Source organism: Antrostomus carolinensis, unplaced genomic scaffold (genome assembly GCF_000700745.2).
Source record: "Antrostomus carolinensis isolate BGI_N321 unplaced genomic scaffold, ASM70074v2 scaffold33244, whole genome shotgun sequence".
In the NCBI taxonomy this organism is placed as follows: domain Eukaryota; kingdom Metazoa; phylum Chordata; class Aves; order Caprimulgiformes; family Caprimulgidae; genus Antrostomus; species Antrostomus carolinensis.
In genome coordinates, this window is record NW_010310654.1 from 36229 (window position 1) to 55659 (window position 19431).

The following is a 19431-nucleotide window of genomic DNA, read 5'->3' on the forward strand; positions in this document are numbered from 1 at the left end:
CCCAGCTTCTAAGGATCTTTATTTATCACCCTCAGGGGCATTACAGTGAGTAATTAGATTGGACCAGGAGAACGACTTAATTTTACAAGAAACTCATTAATTCATCCTATTTAAAATCTTCTCATTTCACCCAAAACCCAATTATGCTTGTAGTGGCAATGATCTGGAAAGGCATTGTCTCGTAGGTATTAGGGGAGCCACTGGGACTCCTGCGGTATTCATGTCGGGGAGCCAAGGGTGACTCCCTTTCTTTGACTTTTAGGTCAAAAGAACTAGTCGCTGGGACAGCTTGACAATTAGAAAACCCTGATGAGCATTTGGGAGTAAAACAGCTGTACAATAACGGAGGGGTTCATGGTGCAGGGCAGAAAGCTCATCAAAAGAGACTATCCAAACAATTGAGTTCTATAATTAACACGCAAAAATCTGTTCAGAAATGGCAATAACAGTAAAAGAGAGCTGAGAAGATGCTGCCGGCTTATGTGGCAGATGTGGTTTTGTTACAATCTGAGAGAGAAAATCCATCCTCTTAAAGAATAAGATGAACATTAGAGGGGAAAAATAAAAGTAACTTTTTGTTCCTAAGGGTGCAGTTAAAATATGAGCTTAAAATATTTTCAGATGGGGAAGAGCTGTAGAAAAAGTAACCAGTGATGAAAGACATGAAATATGCTATCAAAGTATTTTTTCAAGTCTGCAAACACAAATTTCTCACTGAAATTTATAAGCCTGACACTGAAATATCTTTTCTTAAATTATTTGCTTCATTTGTCCTTCATTTCACCAAGTATACTATTTCAGGGTTTTTCATTAAAGTTGGCTACAGTAATTGACTTAAAAAAAAATTCACCTCTTCTTTTATGTGTGGAGGGAGATGTGATTTAAAATTGCATCTCAAGGAATCTTGAAATTTTCATTACTATGTAGCTGATATTTTTCTGCTTCAAAAAACAGAAACTGTTAAATGCACAGTTTCTGAAATTTCAGATAACTCCACAGATTTTTACCTATATTATTCACTTGCCTGTGATAATAAATGTTCTTAGTGGTGTGCTGGTCCCTTTTGGGAAGGAGGGGTGCAGCGGGAGCGTGGTTTGTGTTCAGTTGCTGATCCTGGCCTGGTCGAGGGCCCTTTCCTTGCAGAACTCATTTGGAGATCTCGGCCTTTAGCACAGTGATCTATAGGGTAATGGCTCTGCAGTCCAGCATTCCTGTGCCGTGCCTCCCCCTGTACAGGTCTGCCATCCCACTAGTCTTTTGTTGCTGCTGCAAATAAGCACTTTAGAACATCTATGTCAAATTTCCTTCCAATATAATTTAATTGACTTAACTAGATTTACTTGAGCAAAACCATGTTTCTGCGCTTGTTTATTCCCCCATTCTCTTTATTATCTCCTATCTGGAAATCAGTGTTTTTCTCAGTTGTGAATTCTCATCTTCAGCAGAGACTGAGGCAGCAGGTAGAAACTTTCTTCTGGCGTTGGTCCCTTGTTGCCAGGACTGCTGCAGGAGATCCTGCTCAGCAGCTTCAGCTCAGGGCTGGCTGGCTTGGACCTTCACTGTCCCGTCATCTGCTCGGAGCTCAGCCAGCCCCCCTGGCTCCAGGGTCTCTCCCTCTCCCGCTTAGCCTTCTTGTGGGCGAAGAGCAGAGCGCTGCTGCCTCCGTGGCACTGCCAAAGCCTCTACTTGGAGCTTGCTGAGATTCTTTTAAGGTATTCGCTGCATTTTTAATCTTTTTAATGATTTAGGAACTTCTCAACAAAGAGATCAGAGATCAGAACGGTTTATTTATCTAAGCCTTTTCAAGACATTATGCTTTTTTTAAGAACTATTAAGCATGTCAAGCCTTTTCCAAACTAGGATGGAAAGATTCATTGCCATTTTAACAAGGACAAAGGAAAAATTTAAAAGCAAGAGGTGGGGGATTTTTTTTTAACACCTTTAAATTTGTAAGAGTAATTTTTTTAAAGATTCCCCTGCCCTCAGTCAGAAAAAAAGCATATCTTATTTAAAAAGAGTTGAAAATTATTTAGTACATATATTTTGTTATAGCTGTGACTAAAAAGAATGTGACTAGAACTCCATCCCATGTGAGATGATTTTTTTAAATTCTGAAATTGCTGGCTAAAATTTTCTAATAGAAAATTCAGCATTTGGAGAGACTAAGCAAGCAGACTTTCCAGCCCACACATGCATTCTTTTCTTTTCTTTTTTTTTTTTTTTTTTTTTGAGAAAGCCATGAGTCTGAAAATCAGATTTTAATGAGAAGATAGAGTTTGAAAAACAGCTTGAGAAAAGTTACATCCAGATTTGACTGAAGTTCCATAATTCTCCAGAGCAGTTTTGCAGTTTTAACATGTGTCACTCTGGTAAATATAACAAAAAAAGGCCAAAAAAAAAAAAGGGGGCGGGGGGGGGGGGAGGGCATATGATGATGACCAGTGATATTTGACAAGTCCTGTTTCACTTTAAGAGAAATAGAAATCAAATAAATTTTAACATTAAAACTCAGAGATATCAGCATAGTTATTTCAAACTGATGTCCATTTAAAATCAATGTGATTTGTTCTGAGGAAAAACTGCAAGCTTTTTCATGCTGAAAAAAAAATTGAGACTTTTCCTTAGATCTAGTGCAGCTGATTGTAACCTGGTTATGCTTGTGGGTGATCTGAGTGTGAGAAAAGATTTTTCTCTCTTTTAAAAAACAAAACAAAACAGAAAGAACTAATTAAGGCAAAGCTAAGGAATTTAATTCGAAGTTTGCATTGCACATGTGAACTAATCTTTTTACAATGGTATCTTTCGAAGGCTGTGTAAGAACACCATTCATGCCAGGTCTCACCCAGCAAATCCTTCCTAGAAAAGCAGCTGCATGAAGACTTTTCATGAGCAGGCAATAAAGACTTTCAGGGAACAGTTCTGTACAGGCTTTTTGTTTGCCTACTAAATCATTAACCTTCCGAAAAAGCCCATCCGTAGCCTTAACAGGCGCTGGCTGTAATAGGTGTGTCAGCAGTACTTCATGCTAAGAACAGCTTTTACAGGATTAGACTCGAGTTTGTAAGTGATGGTACCATGGAGCTCTTAGGGGCAAAGAACTGCTGGTTTAATGCAACACATTCTTTAACATTATTTTATGCCACGTGCTGAAATGTGGTGAATCTCTGAGCATGCTAAAATGAAGAAAACTAACTGTTCAGGAGTAGGGGATTTTTGAAGCAAAATGGCTGTGTTTGCTTTAGGAGCAGCCACTGCGTTTGGAGAGCTTTCCTCAGATCTTGAAATATTATTGATCTGGGCTTAATATAGTAGAAAACAAAACAGAGTACCTGAAATGAGGGGGAAAAAAAAAATCCTTGAATTACAGACTGATGACCTTGCAGTACCCACTGTATCCATCTATTCCCTTTGAAACCACTGAGTTGGAAAAGACAGTGAGGAGGAAGAATGATCGCAAAAATCTTTACTTGTGACATTTTCCTGCCTTTTCAATAGTGTGTTATAGCCTGAGCCGGATCTTCAGCCTTGTGCTAGATTGCTTATCTTCTAAATATTTTAATACTAGGAAGATGCAAAAGACAGGTTTTCATATAATAATTTCTGTGAACTTTGATATTGAACAATAATGTTTGCATGGTTTATTTTAAAAACCTTGAATAATAGAAAGAATTTTGTGGCTAAGAGCAGTCAGCCTGATCTGTTATACTCTCTTTTTTTGATGCTTTATCTTTATATATGGCAGCAAGATTCCTCCTCTTCACGTCTGTCCTGGTCATATACAGGCTTAGGCATCTTTCTGATCCGAGCTGTGACAGTGAAAACCAGGAATAATATCGCAGATCAGCATCTGCTACTTGACTGCTGCTGTTGTTAAACGAGGCACAAGAGGACATGTAGTGATAGCACTACTTACTCACAAGATATTGCAAATCATATTAAAAAAATGAAAGGTCAGTTTCCCTGGTGTTTTGTTTGTTTGTTTGTTTTTCTGGATAATTCACATCACAAGCAGAGTAAGTTACGTTGCCCGAGTTGCCTTTGTGTACTGCAGCTGTGCACTGGCTGTACCTGGTGGGTTTATATTTGTGTTCAGGGACTAATTGTCTCTGATGTGGGGAGGCTGGATTTGACCCCCGTGATTCTTCCTGCCAAAACTGTGGTTTTTGATTTTAATCAAAACCCCAAGGCTGTTTGAAGCATGGCCAAAAAGCACCTTGCAAGTTAAACCTTATCTAATAATGTGATGCATGTAAACTCTGGGAGCATAAATCTTAGTCACTTGAGCAATGTGTTTTTATAAGATCCTCTGGTCCAGTGACAGCCTCAGCGAGCGAAAGCAGACTGATCTCCCAGCACTCTTACAGGTGGTACATGGCACATCGTAAAGTTAGGACTCGTTAGGGAAATTCCGTAAGTGGCTTTGGTTAATAAGAGTGAAGTAACTTGCTGTTTTGTAAATGTGTTACTAAAATCTCTCTCCATTTCCCATTGGAGGGCTTCATAAGGGAAAAAAAAAAGAGGAGGGCTAAGGAAAGATTAAAACAGAAGGAGTGAGCCCCGGCTGTGCAGGGGGCTGCGCCCCATGTACTAGAGCCTGTGTGTAGTAGGGGAACCCTAAAGGTAGCATTGGTGATAAGTGATGAGATGTGAGAGTGAGTCACAGTAAACACTGGGAACAACCTTTCCTTTTTAGATGTTTGCCTGACTGGGTATTTATTCTCCGTAGTGCTGAAAACCAGTGGTGATGGTGGACTTTTATCTCTAGCCAAGGGAGAAGTTTCTGGGATGACATACCTGTTAGCCACTATTAAAATGTGTTATTAATGATGCTAAAGAGTTTTTTCCAAGTGATGTAGAAGTAGCCATTTGTGTAAGCGTTGCATTTATGAAGATGATGTCACCGAAAGCTTGCCAACTGCATGTGGGACCTGGTGGCAGTGCTGCAGTTACTGCTATGCCCTGGCTTCGAGGAGGGGAGAGCATTGCTGATTTCCTCTCTTGGGGAGAAAGAGCCAAATGAATTCTGCCTTGCCTGGGGGGAGACGTGCCATTTCCGGGCATGTTAGGCTGAAGGCCTTGCTGCCAATCCCAGTGGGTTCCTGTCCCACTCCCTCTGAAAAATTGGCAGTAGTCTGCCTGTCAGCTGCCATTCCTTAAGTGGTCATAGAATAAACCAATTGCACCCCTTTTGTCATGCTCTGTGTGTATGTGTATGTGAATGCAGGTGGACATGGGTTAAGCAACATGCAACTCCACAGTAAGCACAAAGAGGCAGCTGATTTTCTGGCAGTGTCAATAGAAGAGTATAATTTATTTTTTTTTTTCCATCTCCAAGCCAGCTTTAAAATGGCTCTTGTTGGAATTAGAAATCAGTATCCCCTGACATAGGATTACTCATTAAGAGTGTGATGATTGTTAATTCTTCACCTGGGGCTAAGAGGACATCATTAGATCTCTTTGAAATGTCTCCTGCCTTGATTTTGAATAAGTAAGCTAGCAATTTATGATCACAGCTTGGGCAAGTAACACTTTCCCTTCTTGTTCCTCCATCTAGCTTGCAAAATCGGATACTACAAGGCTCTCTCGACAGATGTTGCTTGTGCCAAATGCCCGCCTCACAGCTACTCCATCTGGGAAGGCTCTACCTCCTGCACCTGCGATCGAGGCTTTTTCCGAGCTGAAAATGATGCTGCCTCCATGCCCTGCACTCGTAAGTTGGTCTTTGAACAGTCTCTTCCTCCTATATCATACATTTCTTCTCCTGTCTTTCTTTCACTGTGTATGTAGGGAATACTGCCTGGAGATCTGTGTCTCTAAGAAGTGTCCTGTTCTGAGAGCAGCATTCAGTAGCTCTTACAGCCCTTTGCAGATGCAGTTTGCATTTTGGATCACACTTCTGGCAGAGAAAGGGTTAGTTCTCAGCTCTGAATTCCTAACAGTGACATGGTTGCACTGACCTTTGAGACCTTACAGTCTAAATAAATCGGGAGACTCAGAGGAGGTGAAGCCACAAAAGAGGAGTGACTCGCAGACCTCAGTAGCAGAGTTGGGAATAAAATACAGGTCTAAGTTCCAGTGTGAGGACGTGTCCAGTAGATCATATCACCTTCATCTCTTTAAATATTGCTATTTGTAGAAATTGTGAAAGCTTTTCTTACAATTGTATGATCTAGGGTAAATAGGTAGTATTCATCATTTCATTATATATCTAATTTGCTCAGAATATAGCTGGTGACCCTTAAGAACATAGAAGTGTTCCTCTGAAAGGAGTGGTAAGAATAAATCTTAAACCTTAATGAAACAAACACCCAAAGTATAGTTTATTTTATCTTTTGTAGATAAATACATCACGTACAGCAAATTTGCTTTAGTTCCACCAAAATGCCTTCAGTAGGGAGAACAAGAGGCATAGAGCACTGAGCACACCAATGGAGTTGGTGGACAACCCTTGTCCTATGTGTTGGTTAACAGCTCATGCAGCTGAAGACCTGGGATTTCAGGCGTGCCCTGGTGATAAATCATGATCATCTAGTTCTTCAGTTTTAACTTCTATAGGAGCAGAGCAATTTGAAACAATAAGTGAAAGGGCTGTATTTTACCAGGAGATATCTAGAGATATCTAGAACTGATGAAGACCCTGAGGACTTTGGAAATGCTTCCAGATTTTTGGAGTTCAGCTGTATATTTATGTAGAGAGTGTGTGTGTGTCTGTGAGTGAGGGAAGGCTGAGATATTTCTTTTGTAACATTTTAATATATTCCACATTCATTTTGGAGAGATGACTCACATTTGTTTAAATCTTAATTTCTCCCTTACAAGGCAGAAACAAAGTATGTCCATAACTAAGCCAACACTCATCCCTTCCCCACACCCCCTTGATTCCAGCTCTTCTTCAGTGATCTCCTTTTCAGCTGTGAGTTTTGCTGGGTGGTGGTTAAGCAGGTCTGGGCATAATAGCTGGGAGCAGCTGCTTTTGCTTAGTAGGAAAGCAGAGAGGTCTGCATATCCCTTGCCAAATGTTGACTGGGACTGGAGGTCTAACTGTATTGTGAAACCTTGCTGAAGTGGGTAGGAAAATGCTTTTTATAAAGTAGTTTACACTAGTAGGTATAAAGCTTGACCATTTTGATAGGAAAAATGTATTTTTGCAACAATAAAACTATTGTTTGGAAGATACACTGCAAATAACATTATACCAGCAAAAGTTTCTCATAAAGCCCTGTCCTAGTGAGTGATATCCTGACCAAATTGAAATCAAATTAGTAATCAACTGGTTGAATTTAAATAGGCATGTGCAGCGAGTGAAGTATGAGGAGAGAGCAAAACACTTCCAGATGGGGGAATTGTAAGCAAATGATAATGTATGTTTGCTTGTATTCCAGAACGTACCCCTGCAAGCTTAGCCCTTTTTTGTCAAGTCTTGAGCCTCCTTCTGGCACCCTTCCCCATTCCTGTCTTCAGAGGTCAGTCAAAGTTGAAATCCTTACCCCGAAAATATGACAAGGGGAGAAGGCAAGGGCCATGGCGCTGGCCTCCATCTTAATCTCTGCAGCTATCTAGAAGGAGATGGCATGCAGAGGCAAGCCAGCACCACAATTCCATGGACACCTGGTTTTGGAAAACAGGCCTGTCTCTGGAGGTCCCATTTCATAGCAGTGAATTTTCCTATACCTTAAGGGCGTCTTTTTCTGTGTTCCAAGGTGCAGGAAGACACAGAAGTTATTCCTCAGCTGGCTTGTGGAGCAGTTTTGCTCTCCCACCCATGGCTGTGCTCGCTGATGTTCCCTTTTTGAGGTCTGCTTTAGCAGTGTTTGAACGTTGCTATGATGGTGGTGCCTGCACAGGCACAAAATGCAGCCCTGCGTGCGTGGTGCACCTCTGCGTTGCACAAGGAGTGGGGTGCAAGGGCTCCTGGGGTAGGTGGCTGTTTGCTGTGCTCCCCACACCAAGTAGCCTTCTGTCCACACACTTGAGACCAAGTGGCAGAAAGCATTTAAAGGGCCTCTGCTGAAGGAAGCCCATCTGGAGGAAGCTCCACATTTGTCTGCCTTTCCTGACAAGATGTGGAGACAGAAGGGAGCGTAAACATCAAAGGTTCTTTCAGATGGATTCAGACTCTAATCAGTTCTTACCAGTTGGTTAAACCAGGTGACAAACCCAATTCCCTTGTGCTGACAGCCATAATAATCAGGCACCTTCTTTGTTCATTATGCTCTCTTTAACCCTGGTATTCTCATTCAGCCCTGCATTTAGTAATCGCTCAGTGTGACGGCGCACTAATGAAGAAATAAAACACAGTATCTGAGATCCATTCTTCTAGCAAAAAGATAGACTCTGCTCCACTGACTTGTAAAATCAGGTTTCTGTTCACTTGGAGAGCTATTAGACCAGGTGAATAAAAGTAACATTGGGTAATTTGGAGGGAACACCTGGAATGGACTGTGGATTGATCCTTTCTTTATTATTTCTGAACACTTTTTAAGATGAAGACCTTGAGCCTTCTTAGAATGTGTTTTTGTAAAGCTTTGACCCTTGGCTATTGATTTCCTTTAGTAATAAACTGTCTGGCCTCATCACTTATCTTGCCTCCTAGGTAGGGGGAGTAAGACTGTTATGACTTTCCATTAGCTTGATGGTGCTAGTGGATGGAAGGGAACTGGTGAATTCCCCTTCCTTTTCCTTTCTCGCAGTTCCCATGGTAGGTAATAAAAGCAACACCTACTTCCTGATGCGCTGGTCAGGAGAGGTGCTTCAGAGTTTTCTCATTCCATAATGACACTCTCTGACATCTCTATCTGTTGTTGAGTTGTAAAAACTGTGCCTAACCTTTGGGTAAGCAAGGCATCCAATCTAAACACATAACTCAAACTCAGCTTTCAGTATTCTGCCCTATTTTAGCTCTGCTAGAGTGAGAAGTTATGTCTGGCTTAAAGCTTGTACAAGTAAGAGCAGAATGTGGTAGGATGTGACCGTAGAAGAAGGTGGAGTGGGCTGTGTCGGAAGGCCAGGCATAAACACCCTGACATACACATGTTTACTGATACATCTTTTCTCTCAAGCTTGCCTTACGGGGATAATCATCAATGTGTCTGTCACCACTGAGGAGCAAAGCTGCCCTGGATCTGCTGCTTTGACCCAACTCAGGAATATAGACTTTCATCTCAGAAGTGCAGTGGGCTTGTCAGCTGCGTGCTTGGGCATGAAAATGCTATGACTGACCTGTAATACACTTGAGCACAAATGGTGGAACACAGGGATGTCTTTCCCTTTTGGAAGTATCGCAAAAATAATGTTAAGGCACCTATTCAGACCTTCATTATATTTCAGTACTTCTTGAGAGGATGGGTTTTTCATAAGGTTAGCGATCTAATGGAGAATAGATTGCCTTACCAACACACAAATCCATGAGGCTGGAAAACAATCAGTCTCAATCGTGGTCCTCATCCCTGAATTTCCATTTCCATAAGGAGATGCCCTGTGAGTTGCAGCCTGGTGCAGGCAGGTGCAGTTCCCACCCAAGTTAATGGGTGTTGGTCCTGCGTCCCAACCGTTAACGAGTCGGGCTCTCTAACTGTTTCTTAACAAACAATGCTCACATTATGAATGAGTATGGGACGGTTTTGTATTGTTTATATTGTCTGTTTGATTCAGATTATTAATGATTTTTAATTGGGAGCCCTTTACAAAAGAGAGATTACTAGCATAGACTGACTGTCCAGCTTGAAATCTGTCTCAATAAATGACCCTGAATAATTTAGTCTGTTGTGCCACACAAACAGTGACTGATTGGTTGATATTTTGGCATGGCCTGAAATATTTCTAAAACGGTTGCATTTAAGACAGTTTATACTGGAGAAGCTTAGAGATAATGAGAGCAAATTCAGTGAGATGCAAGAGAAAAGTGCCTGCTTTAAAAGGGCTTTCTCCAGTTTAGGTTATCAAGAAATCGAACAGCCTGACTTCAAACAGAAAATGTCACTTACTTGTCTTTACATTCGCCTCTTCTAATTGAATTTAGTGCACTGCTGTATTTCCTCCAGAAAGTATATTGTTTTTAAATTACCATTTCAGTGCTATTACTCAAGGCTCCTGCTTCTAATGCTTTCTGACAGTTATCAGCATAATGAACCATAATGAAATGATGAGCAATCTACAGTGGAAACTCAATGTGGATTCCACTAGAGCTGTGTGACTGTGTTGTTAAAATTCGAATGCACATTAAAATAACACTGTCCTTATTTGCTTGCAAGGTCAAGGCTTTAAAAAAGGTCTGAAAGGGCTAAACACTTCAGTTTTGTAAATATTACAGTCTAATATATGTCCTTAGCACAGTCTTGTGTTGCATTTAATATATATCAGAGATAAATATTTAACCTGCATTTTTGAAAAATAGTGAATTTACCTACCTAATAACTGTGCTTGCAAATGAGTAATTACACAGGAGCTGATTATTTGAGCATATGTTTATTATGATTGCTTAGGCTTCTAAATAAACAAATGTGCTCTTTTTCCTTCAGCTTAACTTGTACCTCTTCTAATTTTCCAGACAGACGCCGATTATCTGTTCTAGCTTTTAGAAGAATAAGAAAGCAGGGTGCAACACGCGGTCATGCTGGCTAGTGTGTTGTAGGTAGCTTTGCCATGCTTCCTTCCCAGGGTTTGCACGCTTGTTCTGGCACTACTTCAGTCTAACCTCTGCTGTTGGAGCCCATTCTCAATAATATGAAGTACATGCCAATACAGCCTTTGATCTTCAGAAGTTAAATTTATGACATAAGAATTCTTCCATGTCTTTATATATGTCCATGCCTTAAGTAAATTATTTTGTTCTTAAAACATCATGTAAGGTTGTTCATTATGTAAACTGTATGTTAAAATGCCTTTTAAGGTCCGGTATGGCAGTTGCAAGAGCAGAGGGAACGGTGGGTGGGCAGTATGGAGAGAATGATTTTTCTTCTCCACATAGGCTGGGAAAATTGACCATCCATCGCTGCACCGCTGCCAGACCGAGAGAAAGGGATTGTGAGTGATGGGAATCTCAAAGGAGAAGGCTGTCTCCCCTCATCTGTGGTGATGGGCTGAAGGAATTGAGAAAACGTTGAATAAGAAGGGGAGTGGTTATGGCTTGAAGAGAAGAGATGAGAGTAATTTGACAATGTGTGTCTGTAATCAGTAGACTTAAAATCATCACTCCTTTAAATATAGCAACTGTTTATTAGCTGTCTTCTGATTTTCTGGCCAGAGCATCAAATTAACAGAGACATTTACTCAAATAAGTGGGGGCTTTGATTTGGTTAGTCAGGACCCAGTTCTGTAGAGTCACTGAAGTAAATTAGAGGGCTAACAGAATAAGAAATTCAGCGGTTGGGCCAATGTCAGAACAACTTATTTTTCTGGTTGGATTTTTTTCCTGTCAGACTGTCAGATAACTTTCTGATATCCACAATGGAATTCTTCTTTTTATCTCAAAAGAGTAAGTGAACACAGGTGGTATTGTCTGCAGCACAGTGTATTACAGTAGATGTGATAACATGTCTTAGCATATGTGGCAATGCAAAATCTTCTTACATGGCAGTTTTTGGAAGAGAACCCCAGAGCCCACAGCGGTGGCACCTGCAAGCATCAGTTTTCCTACACCTGTGCCAGTGGTAACTGGACCTCTTTGCTTAACTCCCTCAGCCTGGAGAGAAGAGGAAATATTGATTGGATTGTTCTCCAGGTGAAAGAAACAAAGCCTATTGTGAAACTAGTAACCAGGGTTCTTTTGGCAAGTACATAGGAAATCATACATGCCAGTAAAACGGGCATTTTATCATTGGCCTTGGTCCAAGATCCCTAGCTTGGCAGAACTCCCGCTGAAGTCAAAGGAGTCTTGCCCAAGTAAATAAATTAGGAATTGTTTACCAGATCAGTTGCCTTATTAAAACCCAGTTGTATTGCTGACTGTGCACAGAAAGAAGGGGAGTAGAAACAGAGCAGATGACTGATATTTCAAGTGGCTGCCACATCTTGTGGACTGTTGACTTTGGTCTCACCAGTTGTAAAAACACATAATCTATAATGATAAATGATCAGGAATAGCCAGGCAGACAAGAAGCGAGAGTTGTCCGAACTGTCAGTGCTTGTGTAAATTAGCCCACAGCAACAGGAGGCCCGTCCACAACTGCTGAAAGAAGCAATTAATGGCAGCAACATATACAACTGTCACAGGAAAGTGTGGGCTTCATTTCTGAGCCTAAACTTACACAGCCCAGGTGTTTACTCTGCGTTATAACTTGTCTTTCAGATGGTTAAAGATCAACAACAAAGGCTTATCTGAAAGGCTTCACAGTTCACATGCTGAAACATTATTGACAGCTCCATAGTTGTACATGTTTAATGAAGCTTTATGAGATGGAAAGAGGAGGCCAAGGTGCTTTTTCTTGAAGGCTATGCCTGACACCGCTTGGCCAGACATTTTAGTGAGGGAACTTAAAGATTTTAAAGACATTGATTATTTAATAATTACTTTCTTTACATCCACTCTGAAATAGTAAACTCTGTTTCACACTCAGCCCTGCCTCCAGGGAGATGAATTTTAGGATCATGATCGAGTTAAAGAGTATTGATTAGAATTGTTAAAGGCTATCCATGCAATAATGGCATTGTGAGGCTTCCTTGAAAGAGTAGCAGTATGGTCACATTGGTAAGGCTGGCACTACAACTAAAAGCCTTAGCAGAGTCATACTGCCTCTTAGTGCCTGAGCTAACCCCTTCAAAATTACTTGAGGTACTTCCAGTGACATTTCATTGCTCTCTGTAGATGTGCTCCAAAGATCTTTGCAGTTGTTCCTTGTATGGATCTTTTCTTTTTTTCCAGCTCTTTATTTGTTCTCTTTATTCTTGCTGTGTTGTACACAAAAGCTGGCTTTCTGATCTTGTGTAGCAGAAGATGTGCTAAACTTTTCATTGCTTTAGATAGTGCATTTCTAGGTAGGTTTTTTTGCTCTTAGGCAGCTAGATGCTTACTCCCAGGTGCCTGCTGCTTCTGTAACTTATCAAAGACTTAACTGCTCCTCTGTAGTATAGCCAAGACCAAGTTGCCGATTCAAAATGGGCCAGTTCATACGAGGCTCCTTTTAAAAGACGGTGAGTCATAGCAACCTTCCCTGTTGTATGAATCTTGTTTATTATGTAGCAAATTAGCTCAAGATTTCTGAATACCCTGAGTTCCCTTTGAAATCTCTGGAGATGAAGAGGGTCAGCATCCCTGGAGCAGCCTCATAAAGAGGATCCTTTTGTCAGTCCCGGTCCAAAGCCCATTGAAGCCTGCTGGTCTGCCTGATTGACTTTGATTAACAAACACCCGTAGTTGGCACTCTGCTGCATTTAACGGTATGTTTATGGGGTTTTCTCAGTTTGAGGGTGAAGTTAGAAAGCTTTGAACTGCAGCAAGTTACCATATTATTTTTACTGTTTGTTAGAATAATTTTTAATCCTTATCAAGCTAAGGTCTACCTTTTCTGCCTCAAAAAAGAGAGATGATATTTTCCTCAAGGAGAGTGCAGGAATGGTTAAAGAAGATTAAAGTCTTTTCTACATGCTTGAGGCTTTCTGATGTCTGGTGGGAATTGCCAATGAAGCTTCCTTCTGATTTCACACAGTCAGGCGAACGCAGACTGAATGCAGGGTTACAACCCACTTGAAAATAATTATCCATTGCCCTGCCTGCAGAGATGTCCGTTGCCTGATAGACAAATGTGCACGCACAGACTGAGTAAATTATTTTTTTAGTCATTTTCTCCTTCCAAGACTCAAAAGCATCATCCTGCTTGTTACATGCATATCTTTTGAAAGCATTTTTCTTTTAAAGGAGGTTACATTTTAAATGTGCTGATCTGGTTACTGATAGGATGCTCATAACGAAGGCTTACCTTCTTGAGGGTATATGTTTGAAATATCTCCATTAGCACTTCCATGGAGAGTGTGGGTTTCAGCTTGTGTTTTTAATAGATGTCCTCCTACAGATAGATCTTTCAAGGTAATAAATATTAACCATAACATAGGTTGGTAGTAGACAGATATGGTTACAGTCCAAGTACTGATAATATCAGTTTTGTTCTTAATAGGTAATGTTGCTGCTAGAATAATCCATTATCACTGTTAATGGCTAAGGACTAAGATGGCACAAAGAAAGGAGCTCCTGGTGAGGAGCCCTCTGCCAGGGGACATGCTAAGACAGAGGAGTGTGAGCTGTTCATGGCTAGAGAGTGCTTCATTTTGGGTGCCATTGGACTGGGTTTCTCTTTAAGTGCTAAATTCACTTTAAAGGCAGTAAGTGCTGGAACCCTGTGCTGAAGTGCTCTTTGGTTTGTTTTCTGATGTTTTTGTTTTTCAGTCTAAGAAGATAGTATATAATGGCTACTTGGGTTTGATAAATTGGCCAAACCAAAGCCCAGAACTTTATCTTCAGTGCTTTGCCCATTGGACCGCTGGCAAAAGAAAAAATAATTTTTTTACTCACCTATAGCTTTGGTGAACAAAAGCTGTTTTCCCAAAATTTGGAGCTGCTAGTGGTCTAAAAGTGGTATTTTGGCATCCTATTAACCTGGGGCAGCAGAGAACCAAGCTGCAAGGTTCTCCTTATTTATTGTCATTTTATGGGACAACAAAGTCACTCAGGAGCAGTTTTGCTGGGAATCATTTCTTTCTCTTCTCCTCTCCCTGTCCTTTAATGCACGCCTCCTAACCATACAGTGTTGCTGAACTGAATTAACAGGTTTAGTGAAGACAGTATTCTTTGTGTCAAACAAGTCTGGCTGGTCCAGTTGTAGAAAACTCTAATTGAATTTACTGCATACACCCACAGAGACTTTTAGAGAAGCACTTTGCTGGGCAGAGCAGTAATAAAAAAGGAAGATGTAAACCCAGGGATATTAAAACCTTCGTCATAACTATTTAAATACAATTCCCCAGCACAGTGCACTTACAGTTCTACCCTCAGATCCCAGGGTTAGTTTCCAGAGGTGTTTTTCAGTTGCGTAGATGGGTCGGGTTTACAGCTGTAGGGAGGAGGGGTGGGCTGACTTGATTGGAGTCTTGTCTTCTACGCCTGGCAAATCATGCCTGTCTGCCTGTCTCGCTGGAGTCCCTCCAGCTCCAGGAGCCCAGCTACAGCACATCCTTTACAAGGAGTTTGTCAGGGCAGAGACTCTCTCCTTTGGACTCCTGGCTCTGCGGCAGTGCTGAACTTTCAGCCCTGGTGCAGCCAAGTCAGACCCCGTCCTTGGGCACACAAAGGGTCCTGGTGACTGTACTTCTGCATTGGCATGCAGGAAGGGCTGGGCACGACCGATCCCTGAGGGCAGCATGAATATTCACTCAGTTGCAGCTAATCATCTTTGTAGTATTTGCCTTTGAAATTGTTCGTGGCATTCAGGGTAGACTTTCTTTTTCCTGTCAGAACAATTTTGCCAGTTCCAGTGGGTTGAACCTCCTACACTTGCAATGTTATCCTTCTGTAGCAAGAAGAAAAGGGGCTTTGGGATAACTTCCTCAGCAGGATGATACCTGCACAACAGGGAAACTTTGAGCCAACAACCTCCGATGGTCCCTCAGTGTGTAGGACAGCTGATTTAAATGGAAAATACTATTTTCTTTGCAAATAGTTTACTGAAATGTCATTATGCCCAGTGTTAGTTTGCAGCTTGCTTTGCTTCACAGCCATGGCCCCTTGCCATCTGTGCCCCAGAGGTGCTGGTTCAGTCCTGGGTAGCAAGTTCATTACTAGGTCTTCACTGCGGAAGCTCTACGTGAGTCACTTTGGTGCTCAGACCAAACCTGATCCCTGATATGAATCACAGAGGCTCCTTCGCTATGCCCACAGAGACCTATAATCCACAGAGAGCTGGCACATAGGCAGTGTCGCACACGGAAATGTCCTGTGGTCTGGAAGGTAGGAGGGAGGCTGTCAGGTGTTGATATGTGCCCTTGTCATGGTTTTCATCGGGCATCTTGGCAATCTTGCAGTGGTGTGCGGGAGGCTTCTGACTGGAGAGGGACTTGAGCATTATGTAGGAAGGGAGAGAGAGAGATACTGATGGATGAAAAGTCAAAACACAGCCTGAGATTGCAGTGAGAGTCCTAAAATACATCAATCCTTTTAGTACAAGTAATGCTCATGCTGTTAACCCTTTCAGAGCTCTAGTTTTCCTGAATATTCATTTGAAATAGGATACAACATTGTCCTTAAGACAGACAGATCTGTCTGTGGGTGAAAGAGACAGGTAGATGTAATGGCCATAGCTTATTGCAGCAAGAGAAAACCAAACAATCTGCATTGCCCAATACATTTAAGTAAATCTAATAGGAGGGTTGAGGAAGATAGCAAGATTAGCTTGATAAAGATTATTTGTTGCTAAACAGACTTGTCAGTGTTTCCCTCAGCCCTGACACACACAATGAACGGCTCCACCCAGGGCCTTTCCATTTGCTTCATGGCTCAGTTGATTTTGATGGGTTTATTGTGAAGCAAGATTTATGGAGCCCCAGGAAGGAATAAAATTAAAAACTTCCGTTCCCTATGTTCCCACAGAGAAGTCCTCCATGTCAACTCATGGGACTGGTAAATGGGCTGAGTGAGGGATCCTGCTTTCAGGCTCCGTGATCAAACTGTGTCCTCTTTGCAGTCCCCAACAAGAGAAGCGCGAGTGACTGCAGATCCATCCTTCAGGTTCTGTTGTCTTGGGCATGAAAAGCAAGAGCACCTGGCTTCCTAGCATCGTAAAATGAACTTTAAAATTAATTGTTTTACAAAATAAATATGTCTAGGTTTTTTTTTTTGGTTTGTTTTGTTTTTTTTTCTATAGTAACTGTCGTATTTTTAGGCTCTTCTGGGCAGTGTGGCAGTGTTAGCTCCATGCTTCTGAAGTGCTGAACGGCTCATGCAATAGCTTGCTTCCATCAGCAGGAGTTTTAAGAAAAATGCTATAAATCGTGGGACTTGGGACAAAATCACAGAAGCTGGCACCAGTGTTTCAGAGGCACAGCTCCTTGTGTTCCCTCTCATCTGCCCCGTAGCTAGATTTTTCTGACAGAGGAGAGAGGTTTTGTGAGAGGGCAATGGTCTGTCCAGCAGTGCTGGCACTTCCAGCCTACCATGGCCCTGAAAGGGTTTTCATCTCATCTAGCGCAGTGGCTCTTGTCAGAAACAAAGCAAATCCTGATCAGCATTGAAGGAGCAGATACGCCCTGTGTTTCAACATTTGAAACCAGGCCCATCAATCTGAAACTATTCCCCACTCCCAGTGCCAACAGCTCCATTGATGACTATGCTCCAGAAAGAAAAGAAATTGCTTTTCCCCTCACTGTAATGTCAGCCCTCCATTTGGAGACTCCCCCGCATCTTCCTTTTCATGCTGGAGGTGGTGCACTCATCTCTGTGACCTGCAAGCATCTGCTTCCCTGGTTTTCCGCTTCATTGCGTCTCTGTTTAGACACTGCAATGCCCTGTCCCACATACTAATTACTGACTTTTTGCTTCTGAGGATCTTGATTCATTCTGGCACATTTTCCCACGTGAAACTGGACCTAGAGCCTTGGAAAATATCTTAATGGACATCAGCATAAGTCTGAGTTTAACCCCAAATTGGCTGCTGTATCTGAGCTAAACGGCACCTCTTTCAGACCCTAATGGTGGCAATATGAACCCTCCTCGCGTGGAGTACTTTGCTTCACGAATATCCCCCTGAAAGGAGGGCAGCCCTGGCAGAGCCCGGCGTTGCTCAGGGAGGGGAGGTGTTTGCACTGGCACCACCTTATCTCAGCTCTCCTGACCGTGCTCCGAGTCGATGCTCTCGCTTGTGTGATTGCAGCAAGTGAGCCCTCTGTGAGAAAACACCTTCTGCTTTTTCTCGCCGTAAAGTTCTTGCCATTTCCCACAGGAGCAGTTTCTGTTCAGGGCTCGCTGCTGCCGGGTACTGAACAGCCTCTGGGAGTTCAGGCATCCTCAGCTCCCACCAACTCCGGCAGCCGCTCTGGCAAGGTCAGGCCTTTGTTGCACAGCGTGGACGTGGGCTTGCAGTCTACTGAGGCTGCTGGTTTCCTCCAGAGGCTTTTGTTTGTTCTCCTGCCTCCTTGACAGTGTGGAGGGGGACAGGTTGTCCCTGCCTGCCCTGAAAAGAGAGGCCTGATGCGAGGTGGTTTGGCGAGTTTTGGGGTAAAGGGGGTTTAGATCAGTTCCTGCTCAGCAGTTCCTGCGCTGCCGCTTGAGTTCATGATTTCAGGAGTGTCTTCTACCTCATTGCACTCGGAGTGTGTTTTTGAAAAGGAGGCTTCTGTATTTGTAGGCTAAGCAGAGACCGCTTTCTCCTGCCCAGGGGAGGGGGCAAACCCAGCTTTTGGGAGAAGGAGAGCTGGTTACAAGGTGGAGGTGCTGGGCTGAGGCTTGGGAGAGCTGTGACTGATGTCAGATGTGCAAGGCACGTCTTGCGTGCCCTTGTCTGCTTACTGCCTCCCTCTGTACCTCAGTTTCCACGTGATGAACAGAGATTAAAACCAGTTTCTTTCCCTTTTTTTTTTCTACTAGTTTCTAAGTGTTTTTCGAGCAGGAAATGTCTCTTGCTGTTTTTGGTAACTGATCTTTGAGTGAAAGGGTTTTGTCTTTAGGAGCGCTAAATGCTGCCAGTGTATAAATAAAAGCCATGAAAGGCAGCCCAGTGGTGCAGCAGGCGGGAGGGCTCCCTCCCCATCACAGGGGTTGGCCTGGGCTTTCTCCTCTCCTTGCAGTAATTCTACCTGTCAGCCCTGATTAACTCAGAGGTTCTTTCAAAGGTTTGGCAGGAAGGGAGGATTTCCTTCTTTTCAAAATGAATATATTAATTTTGTATTTGTGAAGTGAGCACAGAGAAACAATCCTTGCTCAGCTACCCTTGCAGCAGAGGCCTTTCACGTAAGTACTGAAGATAAGTAGATACATTTGACCTCTATGTAATTTAAGACTCTCTTCTTAACCTACCTGCCTCTCCTAAAATAAAAGTCTCCTGTTAAACACGTGTTACATCCTCACAGCTTCAAGCACAGACCCAGGGACTTGATGCAACCCTCAAAACCTTGTTCTCCACAGTTTGCTCAGGTCTCAGGCTTCCTTATAGATGCTCCTGCTGGATCCACGCAGCCAGAATTAATCTTTGCAATAGTCTCCTCTTAATGGCTTAACCTCTTTGCTGCTACACTTGAGTCCCTTTGTAATCTCAGAAGAATATCACTATAAGGTATTGGGTTCCCAATTTAGCCTGATGGTGGTTTTTGTACCTTTGGCATGTGAGAAATTATGATTGATTTGTTTACACACTTAATTAAACTATTGGTGCTGGCTGAGTTTTCTCCAATTTAATAACATTTGACAAATAACAGGAATGGAAAACCTGGAATGAAACTTGCCAGAACTTTCTC

At 42.3% G+C, this 19431-nt stretch overlaps 1 protein-coding gene across 1 annotated transcript in view; it reads left to right on the plus strand.

Annotated features, from left to right (window-relative positions):
* LOC104523799 (ephrin type-A receptor 4-like) overlaps positions 1–19431 on the plus strand; it is a gene marked incomplete at its 3' end in the record, with an annotated part of 57035 nt that overhangs the window by 35774 nt on the left and 1830 nt on the right. The window contains exon 4 of the mRNA XM_010166491.1: positions 5555–5710. Coding sequence (XP_010164793.1) covers positions 5555–5710 — 156 coding nt within the window. The remainder of the gene's footprint in view (positions 1–5554; positions 5711–19431) is intronic.